The 22470-nt window shown below is 39.6% G+C and overlaps 1 protein-coding gene across 2 annotated transcripts in view; it reads left to right on the forward strand.

The window, feature by feature from the left end:
* Window positions 1–688: 688 nt before the first annotated feature.
* Window positions 689–22470, forward strand: part of LOC111156402 (aminoadipate aminotransferase) — a 25588-nt gene continuing 3806 nt past the window's right edge. Inside the window, exons 1-12 of one of the 2 annotated variants that reach the window (XM_022517279.1) lie at window positions 689–772; window positions 1405–1568; window positions 2963–3095; window positions 6398–6472; window positions 10748–10957; window positions 13368–13433; window positions 14992–15074; window positions 15526–15622; window positions 16649–16710; window positions 16977–17041; window positions 18943–19049; window positions 21546–21647. In XM_022517279.1, the coding sequence (XP_022372987.1) occupies window positions 689–772; window positions 1405–1568; window positions 2963–3095; window positions 6398–6472; window positions 10748–10957; window positions 13368–13433; window positions 14992–15074; window positions 15526–15622; window positions 16649–16710; window positions 16977–17041; window positions 18943–19049; window positions 21546–21647 (1248 nt within the window). Of the gene's footprint in view, window positions 773–1399; window positions 1569–2962; window positions 3096–6397; window positions 6473–10747; window positions 10958–13367; window positions 13434–14991; window positions 15075–15525; window positions 15623–16648; window positions 16711–16976; window positions 17042–18942; window positions 19050–21545; window positions 21648–22470 lie in introns of both variants that reach the window. The other variant, XM_022517270.1, reaches the window with a different exon arrangement.

The raw sequence follows: 22470 nt of genomic DNA on the forward strand, positions 1-22470 counted from the left end.
CTTCGCCAGAGGACTCCAGGTAACCACAAGCTGCACGGAATTGTGCCTACCAGACCAGTTTAGGAAGCCTGCCGCAGTAGACGAAAGCAGCCACCAGATGGCACTCAAGGATTAGGCTCGGGAGACTTCCGGGGCATGCCCCTCTCCTCCCTCCCCCGCCCCCGGCAACTGGCCCTTCGGCGAGGTCCCAGGCCGGCGTCCACGCCAACCCGACCTCTCTTGCGGTGACTCCCAGCTGCGAGGTCAAGAGTCGGGCCCGCTTTGAATGGACTCAGGCTCTGGCCCAGGACTGCAAAAGCCTCGCGACCGGCCATCACCCTGCTCGCCCTGCGCGGTGGACACTGACCCGCGGTGGGGAGGTGCGCAGGGCGGGCGGTCATAGGCTGAGGCGCGGGGCGGGGCGGGCGAGGCAGGCCCCCAGCGAGGCGGGACCTGCACCGCCCCCAGCCCAGGCGGCCGCCCGAGGGTGCGGGGTGCGGGCCGCGAGTGCGAGCGACGCTGCGTCTGCGGATCCCCGTGCCGGTGTGCCAGCCGCCTCGGGCCCGCTCAGGACTCAGACGCGGCGCGCAGCCTCCAGCCCGGGAGTTTCGACGGCGGGGTGGGTCCAAGCGAGTGGCGTTTCCAGAGTTCGGAGGCACTACTGGACGCGGCTATTTCGTTTTTCTAGTTTTCAGCTAGTATCAGAGACATGAATTACGCACGGTTCCTCACCGCCACAAGCGCAGCGAGAATGCCTTCTGCCGTCCGAGTCGCGAGTGAGTCCTGGGCCGGCGCCCCTCCTCCGGGGGTGGGGGGTTCCTCGCAGAGCCTCCAGCGGCGGTGCCCTTCCGCGCCCCTGAAACAGGGACACACTTTGTTCTCTGGGAACTGGGCTGGAACAGAAGGCGGGGGAATCGGGTGTCTCTGCTCGAGTGTAGCCCGAGCAGCATTAGAGACACGGGCTGTTGGAGGACGCCTCCTGGGAAGAGAGAGGGTGTGCCCTCTAGAAAGCCTCTTCCTGCAGGGGTGAGTAAGTGTTAGGCACAATAGGCAGATGTGCGCGGCGTGGAGCGGGCCTGGGAAACCTAAGAGCAACGCGAAAGCCCTGAAGCCTAACGCGCAGGTGGGCGCTAAATGGAAGAGAGGAGGGTTTTCTGTCACAGCTTAACTTTGCTTAACTTGCTCGTTGCTCTGCCTTAGTTGGACATCTCCATTCTTTAGTTCCTCCGCCAGTGAGGTAGGTGCAGAAAAAAGTAATTTTACGTGTTTATTTTAGACTAGTATTTTAAAATAGAATTTCTTAAAGTAGAAATTGTTCAGCTTTACAGTTTCATTGATCATAATGCAATATATTGAGCTACCTCTGTTTATGAAAGTCTTCAATGAAAGTGTTTCCTCTTCTCTTCTGTATGTATTATAGCTGAGATACTGATAAAGGCACCGAAATCAGTCATCTCCTTGGCTACTGGATCACCAAACCCCAACACGTTCCCTTTTAAGACTGCTGTTATCACCATAAAAAATGGAAAGCCCATCCAATTTGATGAAGAGATGATGAAGAGAGCACTTCAGTATTCTCAAAGTGCTGGGTAGTTATCAAAAGAGAACATAATTTTGTTGGTTCATTTTCATGAGCAACATCCTAAGGCCCACTGATAAAGTAACATGTCACTTTTAACTGGGTATTCCATGGGTAGGAAGGTTTGGGGCAGAGTTTTCAAAGATTAATTAAGAGCAACAGGTTTATTAAATGCTTCCTCCTCAGTGACTGCTTGACTTTAAATAATGGGGAGACTCAGAGAAGGCTTGTCAAAGGAAATACCATTGGAGCTGAGACTGGAAAAAAAAAATTGAGGTAGCTAAGGGAAGAGAAGCAGGTTAGGAGGAAGGAGGAAAAGGACAATCCAGGAAGCAGCAGTTCTGGGAGAAATTTTGTAATTATTGTGTTCCCTTAATAGTTGCAGACTCCGGGCACCTGGGTGGCTCAGTGGGTTAAGCCTCTGCCTTCAGCTCAGGTCATGATCCCAGGGTCCTGGGATTGAGCCTCGCATCGGGCTCTAGGCTCCGCAGGGAGCCTGCCTCTACCTCTCTCTCTGCTTGCCTCTCTGCCTACTTGTGATCTCTGTCTGTCAAATAAATAAAATCTTTAAAAAAAAATAGTTGCAGACCCCTTATGCAAAAACTTTGACCTCTGTTCAGATGTCTTTAATATTTTCTAAGATTTTATTTATTTGAGAGAGAGAGGGAGAGACAGAGAAAGAAAACAAGTGGGGGGAAGGGCGGAGGGAGAGGGAGAAGCCAGCTGCCCACTAAGCAGAGCCCAACCAGGGCTGGATCCCAGGACCCCAGGATCAGGACCTGAGCTGAAGGCAGATGCTTAACTAACTGAGCCACCCGGGTGCCCCCAGATGTCTTTAATTTCTTAAAAGCAAGCTGAAACACATGCTTTATGACTTTCCTTAGCTGATCTTCTTCCAATGATAAAGGGTAATGTATGGAGTGTCTACAAATTAAATTATACTTTATTAAAGTCTTCTTTGTTCTGTGAAAGAAAAGTACATTGAAATATAACACATTATTTATATATGAATTATATGTAATATGTACAATAGGCCTTTCTTTCCATGATACAAAGATCTTGAGACTGAACTTCTAGGTAGCCTAGGGAAATTTTCCTAGAACAAAGAATAGATTTTGCAGTGAGTACTCTAGTGTACAAGAAAGAGAAGAGGCTTTGTAATAAGATAGATGTAGATTCAGATCTCAGCTCATTTAATCTGAGCTGATTGACTTTATGTGAATTTCTTAATCTCTAAGTCTGTTGCCTTGTCTTTTAAATAGGGTTATTAATATTGGCAAAAAGCATTTGAGGATTTTTAAATTGAATGAATAAAGTTCCTGGCATAAAGCTACCATTTAATTCTTGACTATAATTATTATGTTTTTTAATACTATAAATTTGAAAGTACATTTTATGCTTTAGAATTCCAGAGCTGTTGTCCTGGCTAAAACAGTTACAAGTAAAATTACATAATCCTCCCACCATCAATTATCCAACCAGTCAAGGAGAGATGGACATATGCATAACAACTGGCAGCCAAGATGGTCTTTGCAAGGTAAGACTGAAAGGAAGAGGAACCCCACATTAAGAATTAAATATGTTCATAAATATAGTCATTTCTCACCTACACATAAGAGGGTCATGTTTAATGAGTTACTGGTAGTCTATCTTGTCTTTACGTAGAATTTTAAGGGGAACTTAAAGACATTCACCAACCGGATTTTTCTTAAGTGTAGATCATGTGGTTAATGTCCCAGAACTAGGAGTCATTAAAACAAGATTCCCATTAAGGAAGTACTCAAGTCCTACCAGAAGCTTAATGAGCACTGCTTAATGTCATCTGGCTCAGAGATTCAGGTTACATTTTGATGTATGTAGTTATGAAGTTTCACTAGGATTTTTAAAAATTTTTTTAGAAGGTGTATTCTGATACTCCTGAGAGGAAATGTTATTCCTTTGCCTGCCTGCTTAGTTCAACACCTGTGCTCACCACTGCTTACATCTGGTCTCCTCGGATGTGCTTTTGTAGATCTAGGTCTATGTCTGTCCCTGACATCTCTCTAGGTTAGTTCTGTTATCTCTACACTCCACCCCACCTCCCCAGTTCCCTTTCTCTCTCTCTTATTCCATCTGCCTCTCTCCTGGGTTCCAGCAAGCCCACAGATGTATAACCACCCCTGGGGAGTTCTCACAAGAGACAGCATCAGTGGTTCTCAGTCTCTTCTGTTTCTTTTTTCTTTTCCTTTTCATCAATAATTAGTCCCAGATAAAGATTCTCTATATTCAGTCTTCACATCTAGACTAAAAAGGACTCTTATTTATGTTAAACCAGAGTAGCTTTGTTTTTCTTTTTAGGAAAATGTAAAAGCTGCAATCTAGTTAGCTTTAGTGAATTTTAAATTATTTTTACAGAATAATGTATTGAACTAATAAGAATATAATTTTTCCTCCCTCTTTTTGTATTTAATTGGAGAAAAAGGGGGAATTAGCTACTGTTTGAGTGTTTGCTTGAAGACAAACATTTGTGATTCTATAGATTAATATGAAAAAAGTTCTTTTTAATTAAATTCTTTTTTAAGAAGGTATACCATGAACTTTTCTCTCAGAATGATGCCCAAGACGATTTTTTCATTATCTGTCACAACATCAGTCATAACAAAGGAAGATAGCATAGGTGGCCAGAAATACCAATAACTCACTTACTTACAGACAGGCTTTTACAGAGGCCTTCATGGGAATCTGGTCTACTATTCCTTCCACTTTGTTCTCTAAGATAGATGTTACGTTAGGCACCTGTGTCTCTGTCTACCTCTATTAAACAGTGCTACCAGATAATAAACAATCCTTCTTTTCATTTAGAATATTTGACATTTTCATGTTCCCCAATTGACATGGAAAATATATGTGATTAGATTTTCGTTTCATTTATTGACAACACACATGCCACCCAAGTAATTTGTTTGGTCCTAGGATGTCCTCTAAAGCCTGAATCACTTAGAAATGTTTCGGAGGAGGATGCTGCTTGTCATAAAATGCCAAAAGCTCATAAGGAAAAGGTGAAGGGAACATTATAGGCCAAATCGGAAACAAAAGCCAGAATGTCTGTCTCAGTTGATAATGCCCATACTGTTTGTCATGAGATACAGGTTGTTAAAATGATAGGAAGGAGAGGCTTAAACTGAAGATTGTGACACACCACAAGGAAAGAAAAGATGATGCCATCAATTATGTAAGATTTCGTTATAATGGACCCCCCCTTTGATTTAGGAGAGAAGTATCTATTATCTAGATCATATTGTCTGCAAAATCTCTTAAGATTTGTGAGCCTGTCTTATCTAACTTCTAAATATGCTTTCACATTGTTGATCTTACCATCCTTTCTGAAACACTCTTCTCTGGTTCTCCGAATACCTCATTGGCCCAGTTTGCCCTGCCTTTGCAGTGTCCTCCTCCTCTGCACATCCATCATTTATCAGAGTTCCTCAAAGCTCCATCCTCAAAACTCTTCTCTCCTTAACCCACGAACTCTCCCTGGGTGTCTCCATTCACACCCATGTGCTTGATCCTATGCTAGTAATTTCCAAGCTCCTTCCAAATCCATGTGTCCCATCTGTCTACCTGGTGCCATGACAGAATGTTTTAAAGGCATCTCAAACCAAAACACCCTCCTCACCTTGTCCCTCTCTCTGAGAGTTTGTGGTTCTGTTTTTCAGTAAACAGCATCACTCCCTCCATCTATGGAGTCTAGCTATGTGGCCAGAAGTCTAGGAGTCATTCTTCATGCCTCCCCTTCATCACTCCCCTGTAATCCATAATTGTGTTCTGTTGGTTTGGATTTCCTAAATATTTCTCAGTTCTCCTCTCCAGTTCCATCATCACTGTCTGTCAGGCTATATACCCATATCTCTCCCCAAAATTGCAACAGGAGGGTCCCAGATAATCCTCAGGCTTCTTAGACCTTCCACATACATTCCCACTCACCTTTCATTCTTTCATAATGAAGCCAGAATGAGCTTCCCAACATGAATATCTGATAATCTGATTCCCCCTTCCCAGCCTCTACCTGATATTCTTACTCGCCTCATGCGGCTTAAATGTCTACCTGGTGTTTCTCTGCCTACTTCTGTCTGATCTCACTCCACCCTCCTCTTTACATTTCCTCTTCAAGCCACTGAATTCTTTCAGTTTCTCAAAATGTACCTATTGTGATCCTCTATACCAGCTCATCACTTCTCAAGGAAGCCTTCCTGGATCCCCCGAAGTCCCCAAATGCCCAAGATCTCCTACAATGAGCCCTTAAAACCTCTGCATCTATACTTAACAGCACTTGTCATTGTTTTTAAATATACACTTAATTGAGTAATTATTTGGTTAGTGTCTAGCTTTCCCATTGGACGAGTAGCTCCATGAGGATAAGAACCATGTTGCTATGCTTGTCATTTTGTCTCCATACCATACACAGGCTTGACTTACAGTAAATATTCAATGCATTTTCAAAGAAGGTATGAAAGAAATATATGAATTTTAGGAGCCAAACCAGTTATCTTACCCTAGAACAGAGTTTGGGAAACTATGGCTTGAGAGCCAAATCCAGCCCTCATCTGACTTTATAAATAGAGACTTATGGGAACTTAGCCACACCTATTGGTTTGTATATTGCCTTTGGCAGCCTTCTCACTCTAGAGGCAGAGATAAATAGTTGCAATGGAGATATTATGGCCCTCAGAATATGTACCATCTGGTACTTCACAGAAAATTTGCCAATTCCTACTGTAGAATCCTAGAATCCTCAAACTGAAAAGGAGATCTAAGAATGGAAACAATACTATCCCAACTAACCTATGCTTCTTTTGTTAGGTGTTTGAAATGATCATTAATCCTGGAGATAATGTCCTCCTAAATGAACCTGTTTATTCAGGAACACTTCAAGCTGTGAGTACACATTTTTATAAAATGCAGCTCTCTTTTAATAAATAAAACATTACACCTTTAAAATTCTCTGTCTATGGAAAAAGAAAATAGTATCTTCCATCTGTAAATAGGAGAATCTTAAATGATGTTTGCAAAATATGTTAAATGTACCCTCTGCTTTATACATTTCTTTTTATAAAATCTAAAAGTGTAGGTGCTGAAATTAAGCTGTGCGAAATCACATCCAGCTTTCTTAATATTTCATGTGACATGGAATTTCATTTACAAAAAACTTAACTTTTTCTTTACTTTTGTTATCATACGTCTAAGTATAGTCACGTTATATGTCAATTTAATATAACTGTAAGCCAATATGGTGTAATTAGGACTTTCCACTCCAGTGTTAAATTAATGGGACTATAATGTCCAGAAGGAGGAAGCTGGTCATCCAGCTTTGCTATGCCCTAGTGAGAACACACCACTGACAAGTAGGATTTTCTGGGGCACAATACTTTAGGGTAGCCATGGACTGATTTGTGCAGGTCCTTAGATTCATAGGCCTCGAACCAAAGGGTGAGAACTACAGGGAAGCTATTTCAACTCAATATAAGAACTTCCTAGCCATGAGCCTTTACCTGACTCCTGACTCCCTAAGGAAGGAAAGCACTACCCATCACTTCAGGTGCCCAGAGTTACTCTCAATTGTCATCTAACACCTAGCTTAAAGTAGGGGAGTGAATGAGGTGACCTTTATTTATGCTCTGCTGATTCTAACTTCACAGATTCTCTTTTTTTGGTCAAGTTTAATATTATCTTAAACAATTAATATAGAAACCTATTAGCTAGTCTTAATGAAAGGCAGATTTTCTCAAAACTCCTAAGTAGAGATGAAATTGATACTATAAAAAAATGCTTTTCCAAGTGAACAATCTGAAAAGGAAATTAAGAAAGCAATTCCATTTATAATAACAGCCAAAAGAATAAAATATCTGAGATTAAATCTAAGGAAGGAGGTAAAAGAGTTGTACATTAAAAACTATAAAACACTGCTCAAAGAAATTGAAGAATACCCAAATAAATGGGAAAACATCACCTGTCCATCAATTGGAAGACTTAATATTGTTTAGATATCAATACTACCAAAGCAAACTACAGATTCAAAACAATACCTATCAAATTCCAGTAGACTTTTTTGCAGAAATAGAAAGCCAGTTGTCAAATTCATATGGGACTGGAAGGAATCCAAATAGCCAAAACAATCTTGAAAAAGAACAACAAAGTTGGAGGACTCCCACTTCCTAATTTCAAAGCCAGCTTCAAAGCTATACTAATCAAAACAGTGTGGTACTGGTACAAGGATAGACATATAGACCAGTGGAATAGAATTGAGAGTCCAGAAATAAACCCACACATCCGTGGTCATTTTATTTCGACAAGGGTACCAGAACTATTCAGTACAGAAAAAGTAATCTCCTCAACATAAGGTTCTGGAACAACTGGATTTTCACATGCAAAAGAAAGAAATTAGACCCTTGGACTGTATAAAAGTTTAACTCAAAATGGATCAAAGACCTGAATGTAAGAGTTAAAACTATAAAAGCTTAGAGGAAAACATAAAGACAAATCTTCCTGACCTTGAATATGGCACTAAATTCTTAGCTATGGCACCAAAAACACAGGCAAAAAGAACAAAAAATAGATATATTGGACTTCATCAAAAATTAAAAACTTGTGTGCCCTGAAGGACATTATGAAGAAAGTGAAAAGACATCCTACAGAATGGGAGAGAATACTTGCAAGTCATATATCTGATAAGGATTTAATATCCAGAATATATAAAGACCTCCTACAACTCAATAACAATAACAACAATATAAGAACCTATTTTAAAAATGGACAAAAGTCTTGAATAGACATGTCTCCAAAGAAGATATTCAGGTTGCCAGTGAGCACAGAAAAGATGCTCAACGTCATCATTAGTCATTAGAGAAATGCAAATCAAAAACACAGTGAGATACTGCCTTATATCTACTACTACAACTACTACTTTCATGCAACATAACAAGTGTTACTGAATCTGGTGTTGCTGGTGGAAATGTTAAGTGGTACATCCACAGTGGAAAAACAGGTTGTCAGTTCCTCAAAATATTAAACTTAGAATTACCATCTGACTCACTAGTTCGACTCCAAGTATATACCCAAAAAGAATTGAGAACTGGAGCTCAAACAGATAATTGTACACAAATGTTCATTGTGGCATTATTCATAATAGCCAAAAGGTAGGAGCAACTCAAATGTACATCAACAGGTGAGTGAATAAACAAACTGTGGCATATACATATGATGGAATATTATTTGGCCATGAAAAGGAACAAAGTTTTAACACACACTTCAACATGGGTGAACTTTGAAAACATTACACCAACTGAAAGCAGCCAGACACAATACAACAAATACCGTATTACTCCATGTATTTGTTTCTTATATCTAAAATAGGCAGAGTCACAGAGATGTCAGTAAGTTAGAGGTTACTGGGGCCCGGAGACAGGGGAGAATGGGGAGTTACTGCTTAACGGGTTTATGTTTGGTGAAGAGAAGTTTCGGAAATCAGTAGTGATGACGTATGCACACATTGTGAATGTGATTAATGCCATGAACTGTACACTTAAAATGTCAAAATTTGAAGGGTGCCTGGGTGGCTCAGTTGATTAAGCGTCTGCCTTTGGTCATGATCCTGGGATCCTGGGATCAAGCCCTGTGTGGGGCTCCCTGCTCAGCACTCAGCAGGGAGTCTGCTTCTCCCACCCTCTCTCCCCCCAACCCATGCTCTCTCTTGCTCTCTCTCACATAAAGTCTTTTAAGAAGAAAGCAAAATTTTTGTCATATCTATTTGCCACAAAAAAAAACTAAAATAATTGCTTTTTCTTAATGATTGGATACTAATTTCAATCTGATATTAATTACTTTACTAAACGCTTTATGTAATGCCTGTGAACCTGAAACCAGTGTCTGTGTCATCGGCATCACGCATGCGCGCACAGATGTTTCCACATACCCAGACAGAAACTGTGTGCCAGGCTATGAGGAGATTTGCTAGTAAGGAACATGTGTTTATTTCATGGCCCAATATTACTTCGTTTAATCATGGTAGATGTGTTTCCTCAGCCTAAGAACTTTTAACTTTGTCATAAAGTTGTATGGATTATTCCTATTTGCTACATACTTCCACATTTGACTGCTAAAAGAGTATCTGCTTACCTTTGAAAAATTTTTCTTCTGAGAACCTCACTCAAATTATTATTTCTAAAGTTCCATTTTTTTTTCTTTATGTTCATCTAAGAATAAGATCCCACAAGATTTTTATAAAGTTATGTCTATAAGCAAGGCCACTCCTTATGATTTCAGGCTTAGCCTTTGGTAAATACAAAATACTTCCATACACCTTGGTATGCTGCTACCCTGTTCCCCTCTGTGCCCATCACCACCCTGGCTTCCCTGGCCCCACTCCTAAGACCACCCAGAACTTCCCATGATATGGAATTAATGCAGGGGCCCCTAGGACTCTCTTCCTGTCAGGTATTGTTTCTGATGTGCCTGTGCTGTATCACCTGTTAAATATTTTGAATATCACCTCTGCTTGTAACTATTTTAGGTATTAACATAAAAGATGCTTTCTATGTTCAACGTCCAAAAAAAAATTGTCAATACACATCTCTTTTGGAACCAGTTCTGATCATAATTCTAATGATAATTCAGTCAGGGGCTAGGTTATGCACTATAACAAACCACCCCAGTCTCCATGGCTTATGGCTAGAAAGTTTCTTTCTCCCACATTCTACATATCTACCAAAACGCAGCTGCTCCTCTCTTCCACGTCATCTCCATACCAAGCCCCAGGCCGACAGAAGCAACCTCTGTCTGGAGCATTGCCGGTCTTAGAGCAAAGGGAAGAGGGAACAGAGAACCACAAGCTGGATTTTAAAACATCTGCTTGGACGAAACACACATCCCTTCGGCTTACAATTTACTGGCCAAAGCAAGACATATGGCCAATCCTGACATACGAGCAAGGAAGTATGGGAACTGATGGGGGATATTTTTGAACAATAATGGAATCTACCCCAGGGCAACAATGAAATGAGACTATACCACCTCAAGCCTTTGAGTGTAGAGATGAGTGCAGGTTTATACATTAAAGGGTATAAATGGTAACATCCTTGGTTATTAGAAGAACCAATGACACATTTTGTAATCATGTCTGAATCTTGGCCTTTTCTTTTTATTTGTGCTCAACAGCTTAAGCCACTGGGCTGCAACATCATTAATGTTGCCAGTGATGAATATGGGATGATTCCGGACTCCCTCAAAGAAGTACTTTCCAAATGGAAACCGGAGGAGTCAAAGAACCCTAAAAAAAACACCCCCAAATGTCTTTACACTGTCCCAAATGGTAACAACCCTACTGGAAACTCATTAACAAGTAACCGCAAGAAGGAAATCTATGAGGTATTTTAAAAGAATACGTTCTGTGGGTATGTCCCTATTTATTTTTGACCTTTGAGAAGAGTACTGTGCAAGCTCCATTTCTTATTTCTTATTATTACAAGGAAGATAATTTTTAATATAAAAAGAAGTCATCTATGCCTGAGGGTCCTAATAAATTGGAACACAAGAAATTACTCCATCCTTGGCTAACTATGAGATTTTTCTTTTCCCTTAATTGATACTTTCATAAAAAAGAAATAGCATTTTTGACCTACTGTTAAATTTTATGAGTTTATGTAATCAAACCCCAAGTTTGATTTTCATTATTTTTATATTTTCCTCCTCTCTGTTCTCTTTCCTACTCCTTAGCATTTTAGGTTACAAAGAAATTCTTTAAAAATAAGAGGCATGCTCTTTTGTCAAGTCTCTTAGGTAGTCTGACTATGATGTCTAAACTTTTTTTTTCAAAAAAAAAAAAAAAATCTCCCCCTCCCCCTCCTCTGCCCAGCCAGTCTGCACCTTCTGCTGGCTCAGCAGCCACCATGTTCGTCAAGTACAGCACAATAACCAGGCTGCAGAATGCTTCTCAGCACTCAGGACCCCTGTTCAAGCCTCCACCACCCTCAGTGATGCAGTCTCTGACATCCACCTCCCAGTCAGGAAAGCCTCAGATCCTGGTGCCCCCCAATGGAGTCGTTCCCCCACCCCAGGCTCAACCATGGCGCAGCTCAAACCGGCACCCTGCACCCCATCCCTCCCGCAGTTCAGCCCTCCACCCCCTCCACTGAAGATTCATCACGTTCAGCATGCCGTCCAAGCGGCCCCTCCGACACCGCCACCACCCCCTCCTGTCCCTGCACCCCTCCCTCCCCAAGCACCTCCCAAGCCCCTTGTGACAATGCCCCTACCAACCAGCACCAAGACCGTGCCACCTGTTATGACACAAGCTGTGCCACCCACGCCTACTCTATAAAAAAAAAAAAAGCAAACATTTTTTTTAAAATATCAAACACATACCTAGCGGTACAAAAATCTTTGAAAAATAAGAGAAATGTGCCTTTAGTAAAGTCTCTTTTATGTACCTTACTGTGCTCCCTAGACTTTTGCTACTAATAGCTTTTTAATATAAGTACCAAAGCCATATTAAACTATATAGAATGTGCAGTAGAATCATAAAGGAAGATTTCAAATAGCTTCTTTCACTCATTTTTGTGTGTCTGTGTGTGTCAAAATATTGTCTTATTTTTCACATACTCCAGAGTTCTGTCCTGCGTTCTCCTCTTATTTACATACTACCCCCAGATAGTCTCATCCATTTCTATGGCTATAAATTCCATTCTAATTAATAGGAATGCCTTTCCCCTGAACTCCAGGCTTCTGTATCCAACTTCTCCATCCACCTTCTGTTTCCAGCATCGGCCATGAATGTCTAATAGACATTTCCAACCTACCATGACCAAATAGAACTCTCGATTTAGTCCAGCCGCACCCAATCTCCAATCCCAACCCCTTACATTCCCCATCTCTGTAAATAGTACTACTATGAACAGTGACCCTTTATTCTTCTCTTTCTCTTCTCTCCCCCCACCACCCCCTACATCTAATCCATCTTGTGGACTCCACTGCCAAATGGATCCAAATCCACCTGTTTCTCTCTTTTTGCCCTTCCTACCATGGTCTTCCCAACCACCACCTTCCTTCACTGGGCTATGAGGATAGTTTCCTCATTGGACCCCGGCTGCACTCCATTCTCCATCTCCAGCCAGTCATTCTTCACAAGCAGCCAGTCACATCCTTCCCCACCTCCCCCCAAAGATAAAGGTAAAGCCAGTGTTGTGGTCCTGTTTACAATCCTCTAGTGGATTCCCTTTGCAGTTAAAATAAAACCAAATTCCTTCATCTGCTCCACAAAGCTATGTGACTTGGTAGTCTAATCTCAGACCCTGTCATCTCTTATCTTATCGTCCTTCTTGCTGCAGGCCACTTTGTCCTTCTGAGCTCTGGTGTTATCTTGTCAGGAAGGGCTTCCCAATGATTCAGACTGAAACAGCTACCCAATCTCTCTCTCTCTCTCTCTCTCTCTCTGTCTCTCACACACACACACTCACACACACACACACCACCCTGTTTATCACCCTTCCTAGCCCCTAAAACCTCCTGTGTAGTATTTCTTCTCTTTGTTGTCCATTGGCTTATGTATATTGTCTTTCCCAGAACCTTGAATTTAAGTTCCGTGAGAAGAGCCTTCAGTGAGTGCCTTGTTCATCTCTTTCTTATCTTCATTGTCTAGGACAAAAGGCACTCAGTAGCTTCTTGAATGAATGGATGAGTGAATGAATGAATGAATGAATGAATGAATACAAAGAATTCCAAGTGATTTTCAGATTAGATGGTTCTTAAGAATTAAATATACTACTTCAACCTTTTTTAGCTTGCAAGAAAATATGATTTCCTCATCATAGAAGATGATCCTTACTATTTTCTCCAGTTCAGCAAGGTAAGTGATGATGTGAATTTATTTCACAATGAAGATAAACATGTAAGTTATTACCCTGACTTGACTTTAGCCTGGTTTTGAAGTGGGAGCTAATCTATGTTTACATTGAAATTAAGTAAAATTATTAATAATTTGCTACCACTCCAATCTTTAGTCTTTCAGTTTTTTGTTTTTTTTTTTTTTTTTTATTTATTTGACAGAGAGAGATCACAAGTAGACGGAGAGGCAGGCAGAGAGAGAGAGAGAGAGAGAGGGAAGCAGGCTCCCCGCTGAGCAGAGAGCCCGATGTGGGACTCGATCCCAGGACCCTGAGATCATGACCTGAGCCGAAGGCAGCGGCTTAACCCACTGAGCCACCCAGGCGCCCCTAGTCTTTCAGTTTTATCATGGAATTAATACTTGTCATGTCTGGTATTACTGCCCTTTCCAGAAATGACTTACCTTTAAAATAGTAGCTAGTGCTCTATACCATGCATTTGGGCAAACAGAGTGAGTCAGGGCTGATGGTCTTCTCAAACTCCAGATCCTAGTGCATGGTTTTTTAAACATCATACCAGGGATGTGAAGTAGGTTCCATTTTGGGAACTACAGTCTCTTGGCAGTGGCTGACTGGAATGATGTCTGACAAGGATCTAAAAGAGAAAGATGGTGGTGCTCAATTAGCAGTGTCCATTAAGGACTCGGGGGAATGCGTTACCAGCAGAATGCCACGTATTTAGCATCTCTGTCACCTAAGGCCTGGATCTTACCTGCAGAATAATAGATTTTTAGGTTCTTTTTCACTATATATGTCACTTTTCATGATCTCGGTCTCCTAATAGACAGCAGTAGTGGCACAGACTCCCACTGATATCTTCAAAATCAGACATTGTTTTTATTTGCTCTCAGGGCTGCAGAGAACATCTACTTGGATTCAGTGCTCCCTTTAAATCTACCGAAAAAGAACAAAAACCCTTGATTTTTCTGTATAGTTTGCCGACTATCACGTCTACCTACCTACTCCCTACCCTCCACATGACCTGGCCTCTTTTGCTGTGTGCATCTACTTTTGAAGTAAATACTCAAGTTCATATTGCAGATTGACTACATTTCTCATCTTGTTTTATCTTTCTAGCTGTTCTAAGGATCATCATTCTCTCTTGAAGCAACCCTGAATGCTGCTGGCCCTCTTCATTTTGATCTAATCCAAATGAGTTTTTCTTGAATCCTTCCTCTAAATCTGTTAATCCTGGATCTCAACCTTTGAGCCTTGGAGGGCCTATTTGAGGTTTCCCTAAATTCATACTAATAACATCTTAAGCAAATGAGTAAACTCTTCTTTGTTTTTGGCAGAAAAGCGGCGAAGCTAAGCATGTACTCACTAAAAAGCATGCATCTCGGTTTCTTATTCCATTTTTTTTTTTCTTATTCCATTTTAAAGGTTGAGACTAAGGTAACAGAAAAGATGGTTGTGTTACTGCTATCAGAATCTATACCCTCTCCGTTCCCTACACAAAATAATTACACAGTCACTTAACAGAGTTCTCAAACAAACAGTATGTATTTTTTCCATTTCAAGCCCCAGGCACCAACATTTCTTTCCATGGACGTTGATGGGCGTGTCATCAGAACGGACTCCTTTTCAAAAGTCCTCTCCTCTGGGTAAGGCTTTGTGTCTTAATTTATGGCCAGATCTAAAAAAGATAGACTATACCTGAGTGTCTTTTAGTCCAAATATTTCTCATTTAAGATGCTAGTATTCCTACTTACGTTAAAATATCAGTTTGATTATTAATATATGCCTTTTCTTTATCCATCTGTAGTAATCAAAGGTATTTGGGTGTTAATCTAAAGTTGTAGTGGGACTGGTCAGGTTTTGAGTTTCATATATAAAAGAACACATTTCAAAATACTTGGTCAGACTTATATTCCATTTTAAATGTACACTTAAATTTGGATTTTAAATAACAAGTAGCTAGTTTTATTAGAATGTTTTAATTGTCTAGGCCCATTTGTCCCCAAGTCACAACTGTCTTCCTAATGAAATCAGTAAAGTGACATGTATTAATTGTTAACACAGAATTCATCTTGTGCCTTTTCTCTTTTTGTGTAGGTTGAGAATAGGGTTTATAACTGGTCCAAAAGTCTTGATAGAGAGAGTTGTTTTTCACACACAAGTCTCAACCATGCACCCCAGCACTTTGACACAGGTAAGGACAATGTCAGAAATAGGAGGGTTTGGGTTTCTTTTTTTTTTTTAAGCAATCAGAATAGAAAATAGATGTTAGCAAGTAAGACTGAGTAAAGGTGGCAGGGAGAGAAATCACTGATACAGAATCTCGTGTTCCGATATGGACTATATTAGAAGATAAAATACCACAGATGTTTACTCTAAAAGGCAGATGAGATGGGGCACCTGGGTGGCTCAGTGGGTTAAAGCCTCTGCCTTCGGCTCAGGTCATGATCCCATGGTCCTGGGATGGAGGCCCGCATCGGGCTCTCTGCTCAGTGGGGAGCCTGCTTCCCTCCGACCCTCTGCCTGCCTCTCTGCCTACCTGTGATCTCTGTCTGTCAAATAAATAAATAAACTCTTAAAAAAAAAAAAAAGGCAGATGAGAATTGAATTAACCTACTGTTACTTTGTAGCATAAAGATGTCCCTATGTCTTATCAATTTAGGGTTTTTTTCCCATATTTTTTGTGCCTGTTATCAACAAAACTTCACTACCCATCTATAGTATTTAGAACTTCCATTACACAACATGTATCTACTATGTATTTTTTAACAAATTTAGAGAAGCGATATAGTATGGCAACTAATAGCATGGATCTGGAGCTAGACAGTCTGACTTGAATCCAGGTTCTGTCTCTCACTAACTGTGTGACCTTGGGAAAGTTCATTTAACCCTTGTACCTTGGTTTCCTCATCAGTAAAATAGAAATAATAGCCTAATAAGGTTATTACAAAAATTAAATTAAAATGTATTACTATATTATAGTAGTTTCTGGCCCATAGCATGTATTACATAAGTATTTATTATTTTATTGTCACTGTTATTAATTAACATTTATTATAAATCACTGTGTAAATCTTGGTTCAGTTTGTTATATTTTCTTATGGTTTACAGGTAATCAAGAGTGATTTGCTTTTTATATTTAGCAAAAAAACAACAACAACAAAAAAAAAAACATTTAGAGGCCAAACCATAACATTTGTTATTGTCTTATCTCTTTTAGCTTCTGATCTCACAGCTTCTACACCAGTGGGGAGAAGAGGGTTTCCTGGCTCATGTAGATAGGTATTGCATGTTAGCTTCCATATTTTACATAGATACTGGCTTCCCTGTGTTAATTTTCATTAGAATTATTCCAAAATGAAGGGAAAAAATGCAATGGTAAAAATTTTGCCACCAAACAGGTCAAATAAACATGCTCTATTCATTTTTCAAGCATTCAATGTTTTAATCAAGATAGAAAACAGATTCTCATAGACTAAGCTCCAGAGACTTCTGGTGTCTTCAGTCAGTGAACTAAACACATGCTTTTCATTGTTTCCTTCTTCTAGGGTTGCTGATTTCTATAAGAACCAGAAGGATGCAATAGTGGCAGCTGCAAACAAATGGTTAAGTGGTGAGTGGAATATCCATCCTTCCCTGTGATAGACACCAGCACTTTGACGAGTAGGGGGTAAACACTGCATAGTTATTGTTAATAATCTTGGGAGAAGAGAAACAAGTGTGCAGGAGTATTCTTGTCAAGTACTGTCACCCTATAAGCAATCTCAGAAGTAATAGTCTGCAAACCCTGTCACTGTTCTGCCTATCTCTACTTTACCTGTCTGCTGCAAAGAATTTGTGGCTTAAAAGCGGGAAAAAAGAACTTTTAGTCTAAAAATCAGCTAGCAATAACTTAAAGCTAAATGATGGCTATACTCAAAGGTTTTAGAGTTACTTCAAATTTTCCTCCAAACAGGAGAGGAATTGTCAAACAATTTTCTAAGACTGTATTAAAACCAAAATAGTATAACCTAAGGCAGTTCTCTCATTATAAATTATTTGCATTCAAATCGTTCGTGTCATTTATCTGTCTAATAGTATTTATTGCTAATTTGATTGCAGGATGGTTTAGATTTAATTTTCTATTAATGAATTATGTATTTTTTTAAGATTTTATTTATTTATTTGACAGAGAGAGAGATCACAAGTAGGCAGAGCAGCAGCCAGAGAGAGAAGGGAAGCAGGCCTCCTGCTGAGCAGAGAGCCTGATGTGGGGCTCAATCCCAGGACCCTGAGATCATGACCTGGGCCGAAGGTAGAGGTTTAACCCACTGAGCCACCCAGGCACCCCGATGTGGTTTTAATTATATCATTAAAAAAAGCTTTTGGTGTGAATAATAGTAAACAAAAAATCAGTTCCTTATTTCTGTCATATCTTATTCCCTATAAATTCCTGCTAAATAGAGAATTACCTTTTTAATAAAAGTACTATTTACCACTTTGTACAGTGGCATTAAAGATCAGGTTCTAGGAGCATCTGGGTGGCTCAGGCAGTTAAGCATCTGCCTTCGGCTCAGGTCATGATCCCAGGGTCCTGGGATTGAACCCCTGTGTCAGGCTCTCTGCTCAGTGGGGAGCCTGCTTCTCACTCTGCCTCTGCCTAATGCTACCCCTGCTGTGCTCCCTGTCTCTCTATGTCAAATAAATAAAATCTTAAAAAAAAAAAAAAAGAACAGGTTCTAATCAAAAGCAAGTTTTAAAATAATTGTCCTTCCTTCTTGGTTTCTCTATCCTAATATTCAGTGAAACATAAAGCCTACAAACACTTCTGGAATGATTGCATTTTAAGTACTTCTTTTCATAATCAATTACATTCTGATAAAAACTTTAATCCATCAGACTTCAAAACTATTGTATAAATGACAGAATTTATTGAAGCACTGGAAGAATCTAGAAGGAATCGAAGAATATTCTCCTATAATTGAAAGAGCTATAGTTGGCTTCAGTATGGTTCTAACTAAAGGAAGTAGACACAGGCCTTAGAGTCCTTTGCACTACCCTAAGACTGACTAAATTGGAAATATATACATGAGTCTCCCTCTCTCCCTTCATCCCAGTCTCCTTTTTTTAAAGAAAAAAAAAAAAAAAAAAAAGATTGTGTGTATTTATTTGATGGAGAAAGAGACAGCTAGAGAGGGAACACAAGCCAGGGTAGAGGGAGAGGGAGAATCAGACTCCCCGATGAGCAGGGAGCCAGGTGTGGGACTGATCCCTGGACCCTGGGATCACGACCTGGGCTAAAAGCAGATACTTAACTGACTGAGCCACCCAGTCACCCCTAGTCTCTTATTTTTGAAATAAACTCAGAACTTCAATTTTCAGGACTCATTAAATTCTATGTTTTAAAAATGCTATCCCCAAAGGAACTTTTTTGGACATACTAGTTGACAGTTACTGCAATTATGCATTAATTGATATATTTTATATCATCTAAAGTGGTTTTAGCATTTATTTATTCTCTTTTTTGCTTTGTAGGTTTGGCAGAATGGAATGTTCCTACTGCTGGAATGTTTTTATGGATTAAAGTTAAGGGCATTTCTGATGTAAAACAACTGATTGAAGAAAAAGCCATTAAGAAAGAGGTAAGAGGGGGTTATGCTTTTTCTTTAAAGTGATTTTTCACTTAAAATAAAAATGAAGAGAGATATTTATCATTGCCTTCTATCCCAACCCATAATATTTTAATATCAGATGTTACTTCATATTTCTATATCTTATATTTCTAATAATATTGTCTCATTGTTAAAATCAAAATAGATTTTTGAGGTATGTAATTCTTCTTCTGGTCTACATTAATGGAAATATAGTCATTCATCTCAACTACCGCTTAGTTTAGTGGCTAAGAGCAGAGGGTTTTTTCCTCTGATTTAAGTAAGTAAAGCATGCTAGCAAACTTGGAAAATTCATGACAGTATAATGAAAAATGTTTAAGTAGCCCATTATTTCACCACCCCAATTTTGTGACCATTTGTGGTACATTTTCTTGAAGAGCTTGTCTATATGTAGTATTTTGGCTGTGCAGTTATTTTCCATGGTTAAAATTACACAGAAAAGTTTGTATCCTGTTATTTTCACTTAAAATTGGGTTGTAAGGATTTCTTCTAGGCTTTTCTTTCTCTCCTTTTGTACTTAAATCTACTTAGTTATTCAGAGGCATTGACTAATGTGGAAAATCTAAATATTTTTCCATGTAGCTGTCCAATTGACCTAACAGAGTATCCTTTCTCCATGAATTAATGCTTTTGACATGTTTGCCAGTCTTTTGTAAACTAAGATATGTTTCTAGGATCCCTTTTGTTTTGAAAAGTAGTATAAGCAAACAGATTGTGTTGACACTGGCGTAGGACCATGCTACTGCATAAGAGATGAGGTAGTGTGGATGCTAGAAAATTGATGGCTAGAGGTCAGACCTGGGACAGGTCTGGGAGCTGACTACCTGGACTTCAAGTCATGCATCCACTCTAACCATCTTACTTGAGGGCAGGACTCCTGCTTTATTCATTGTTCTAATCCTACTAATTCTATACAGTAGGTACTCAGTAAATACTGACTTACTTCAAAGAAATACATTTTAGCATCATAAATCAGTTCCGTGTTTTCTTTGCTTTTCTGTCAATGCCATTATCATCAGGATTATTTGGTAAGTGGCTATTTGTATGTATCTCTGAGGTAGGTGCTAAGGACACAGAACTCAAGACTTTCTCATCATTTTTTCGGTGCTCTCCATCTATCCCATATATCCTGCTGCATTTACCTTTACTTTTTCTAAATAATCTTCAACCTTACAGCTACAACCTTAGCCCAATTCTGGTCATCTTACAAGGAGATTTTCACTCTTCCCACCTTCTCTTACAGCTCCTTGCTTGTAATACACACCCCAGTATTTTCCACTATATTGAGAGAAATGATGATTTTCATTTGATTGTTAATCAAGACAGAAGCCTATCTTCTGCCTTGAAATCTCTTCCCCAGAATGCCCCAAACCATTTCACTCCCGAATCACCTTACTCTAGTAGACAGTGTGCAGATGGACTCTACATAACAACAGTGAATGCTCTCGGAGTGCGTGATTGTACTACATAATAATCTCAAAGACCTACCACACCTGAAGTTTGTTTCTGACTCACATAAAACTTTCAAAGATGTGACCTTCAGCCACCTCTGCTCCAACCAGCAGTTCAGAGATGGTGAATCTTTCCTTCTTGCTGCTCTTCAGTCTTCAGTGCATGGATTCCACAATGGCTGTAAAATGGAAAGACTGTGATGGATCACACGGGGGATGATTTCACTGGGCAAGGCCTAGAAGTGGCATGCATCACTTCACATCCATGGGCTAGGATTCGATCATGTGGCCACACATAACAAGAAAGAAGCTGGGCAACAGAATATATTTGTGCACCAGGAAACAGAGGGAATGGAGTTCGCAGTTGCTGAGCCATGCGCCACAGTGCTCACGTCAAGAATACTAGTTGTTCCCACTACTCAGTCTTGACATACTTAGTCACATTTTTAGTCATTCATTCTATGTATTTAAATTCTATTCTCCTTTCAGTTCTTCAACTGGACCAATTTTCTTCCCATCTCAAGGCCTTTACACTCTCCTTTCCCTAAAATACTCTTCACCCATTTTTTGCCCTGCCAACACCTACTTACCATCCAAGTCCCCACTTAAAAGCCACTTCCAAATTCGATAACTTAAAAATGGTCTCTCATTATTTGAATTTATGTTACTTTCCTAGTTGGTTTACCATTTATTCATGTTTATTACCATTTCTATTTCTTTTATAAGCTGTCCTTTGCCCATCAAAGCTAGAATTTTTGTCTTTCTTCTCAGTTTCTGTATATTCTTTAGATGGAGAAGAGGAAGAATTTGCCATATTTATTATAAACATTTTTCCAGATTCTGTGCTTTTGTTTAGTTTTGTTTAATGTAGGACATACAGATTTTTTATATAAAATGATTTCTCTTGTGATTTTTTTAAATTGTTTTTAAATGTAAAAAGTCTTTCCCCTCTCTGAGATTGGATCTACCTATATATTCTTTTAGTAATTCACTTATTTTCCATAAACTCTCCTAGATACTAATGCTTCCTGGAAATGTTTTCTACGTCGATAGCTCAGCTCCTAGCCCTTACTTTAGAGCATCCTTCTCTTCAGCTTCTCCAGAAGAGATGGATGTGGTGAGTACAATATTCTCTTCAGAGTAACACTAGATATCAATTCTGTTTTTTGGTGCATGTATTCCTTTTGTGAGTTACAACATTAATGTCCTTTTGGGTTTCTGAAAAACAGGTATCACTTGAAAATTCATGAATTACTATTAAAAGACACACTTTAATGGCAGCAAATAGACAAAGGCATGAGACCAAGTTGGAGTTAAATTTCATCATCTTCATGAACTGTTTTCAGACTTGCTGAACCATGCTAGCAGATTACTAACAAGTTATGAAGAAAACTTCTTTCCTCCCTTCATGGGATTAGTCTGAGCTAAATTCATCACACATTCATGAAAGCCATTAGTCCCTTTCTATGAAGAAAAATTTATCAGCAAGAGTCAAATACAATAATATACTTAACTTAATTACAAGTCTGGGTTTAGCCAAAATAACAAGAAGCAAAGAAATGAGTTCTTAAGGACTGAATGTCTGGGGGTCTAAATAGAAGAGGCATAAATTGAACAGTGCCATTAACCTTGAGAAGAGTCTACTTCCCTTGCAGATGGATTGGTTCTTCATGTTCTCTATTTATTTGTTTTTTCATATCATTAAATATGCTTTTCTTAAGTTATCTCTGCTTTTATATATGAATAAAGTTGATATAGAATGTGTATGCAGGTGAGAGATTATATGAAAAAATAATTTGTGTTGTGGGGAAAATGGAAAACAATGATTTTTTTTTTAAAGATTATATTTATTTGACAGACAAAGATCACAAGTAGGCAGAGAGGCAGGCAGAGAGAGAGGGGGAAGCACACTCCCTGCTGAGCAGAGAGCCCGATGTGGG

Source organism: Enhydra lutris, unplaced genomic scaffold (assembly GCF_002288905.1).
Source record: "Enhydra lutris kenyoni isolate GAN:26980312 unplaced genomic scaffold, ASM228890v2 scaffoldscaffold3, whole genome shotgun sequence".
Lineage (NCBI taxonomy): Eukaryota > Metazoa > Chordata > Mammalia > Carnivora > Mustelidae > Enhydra > Enhydra lutris.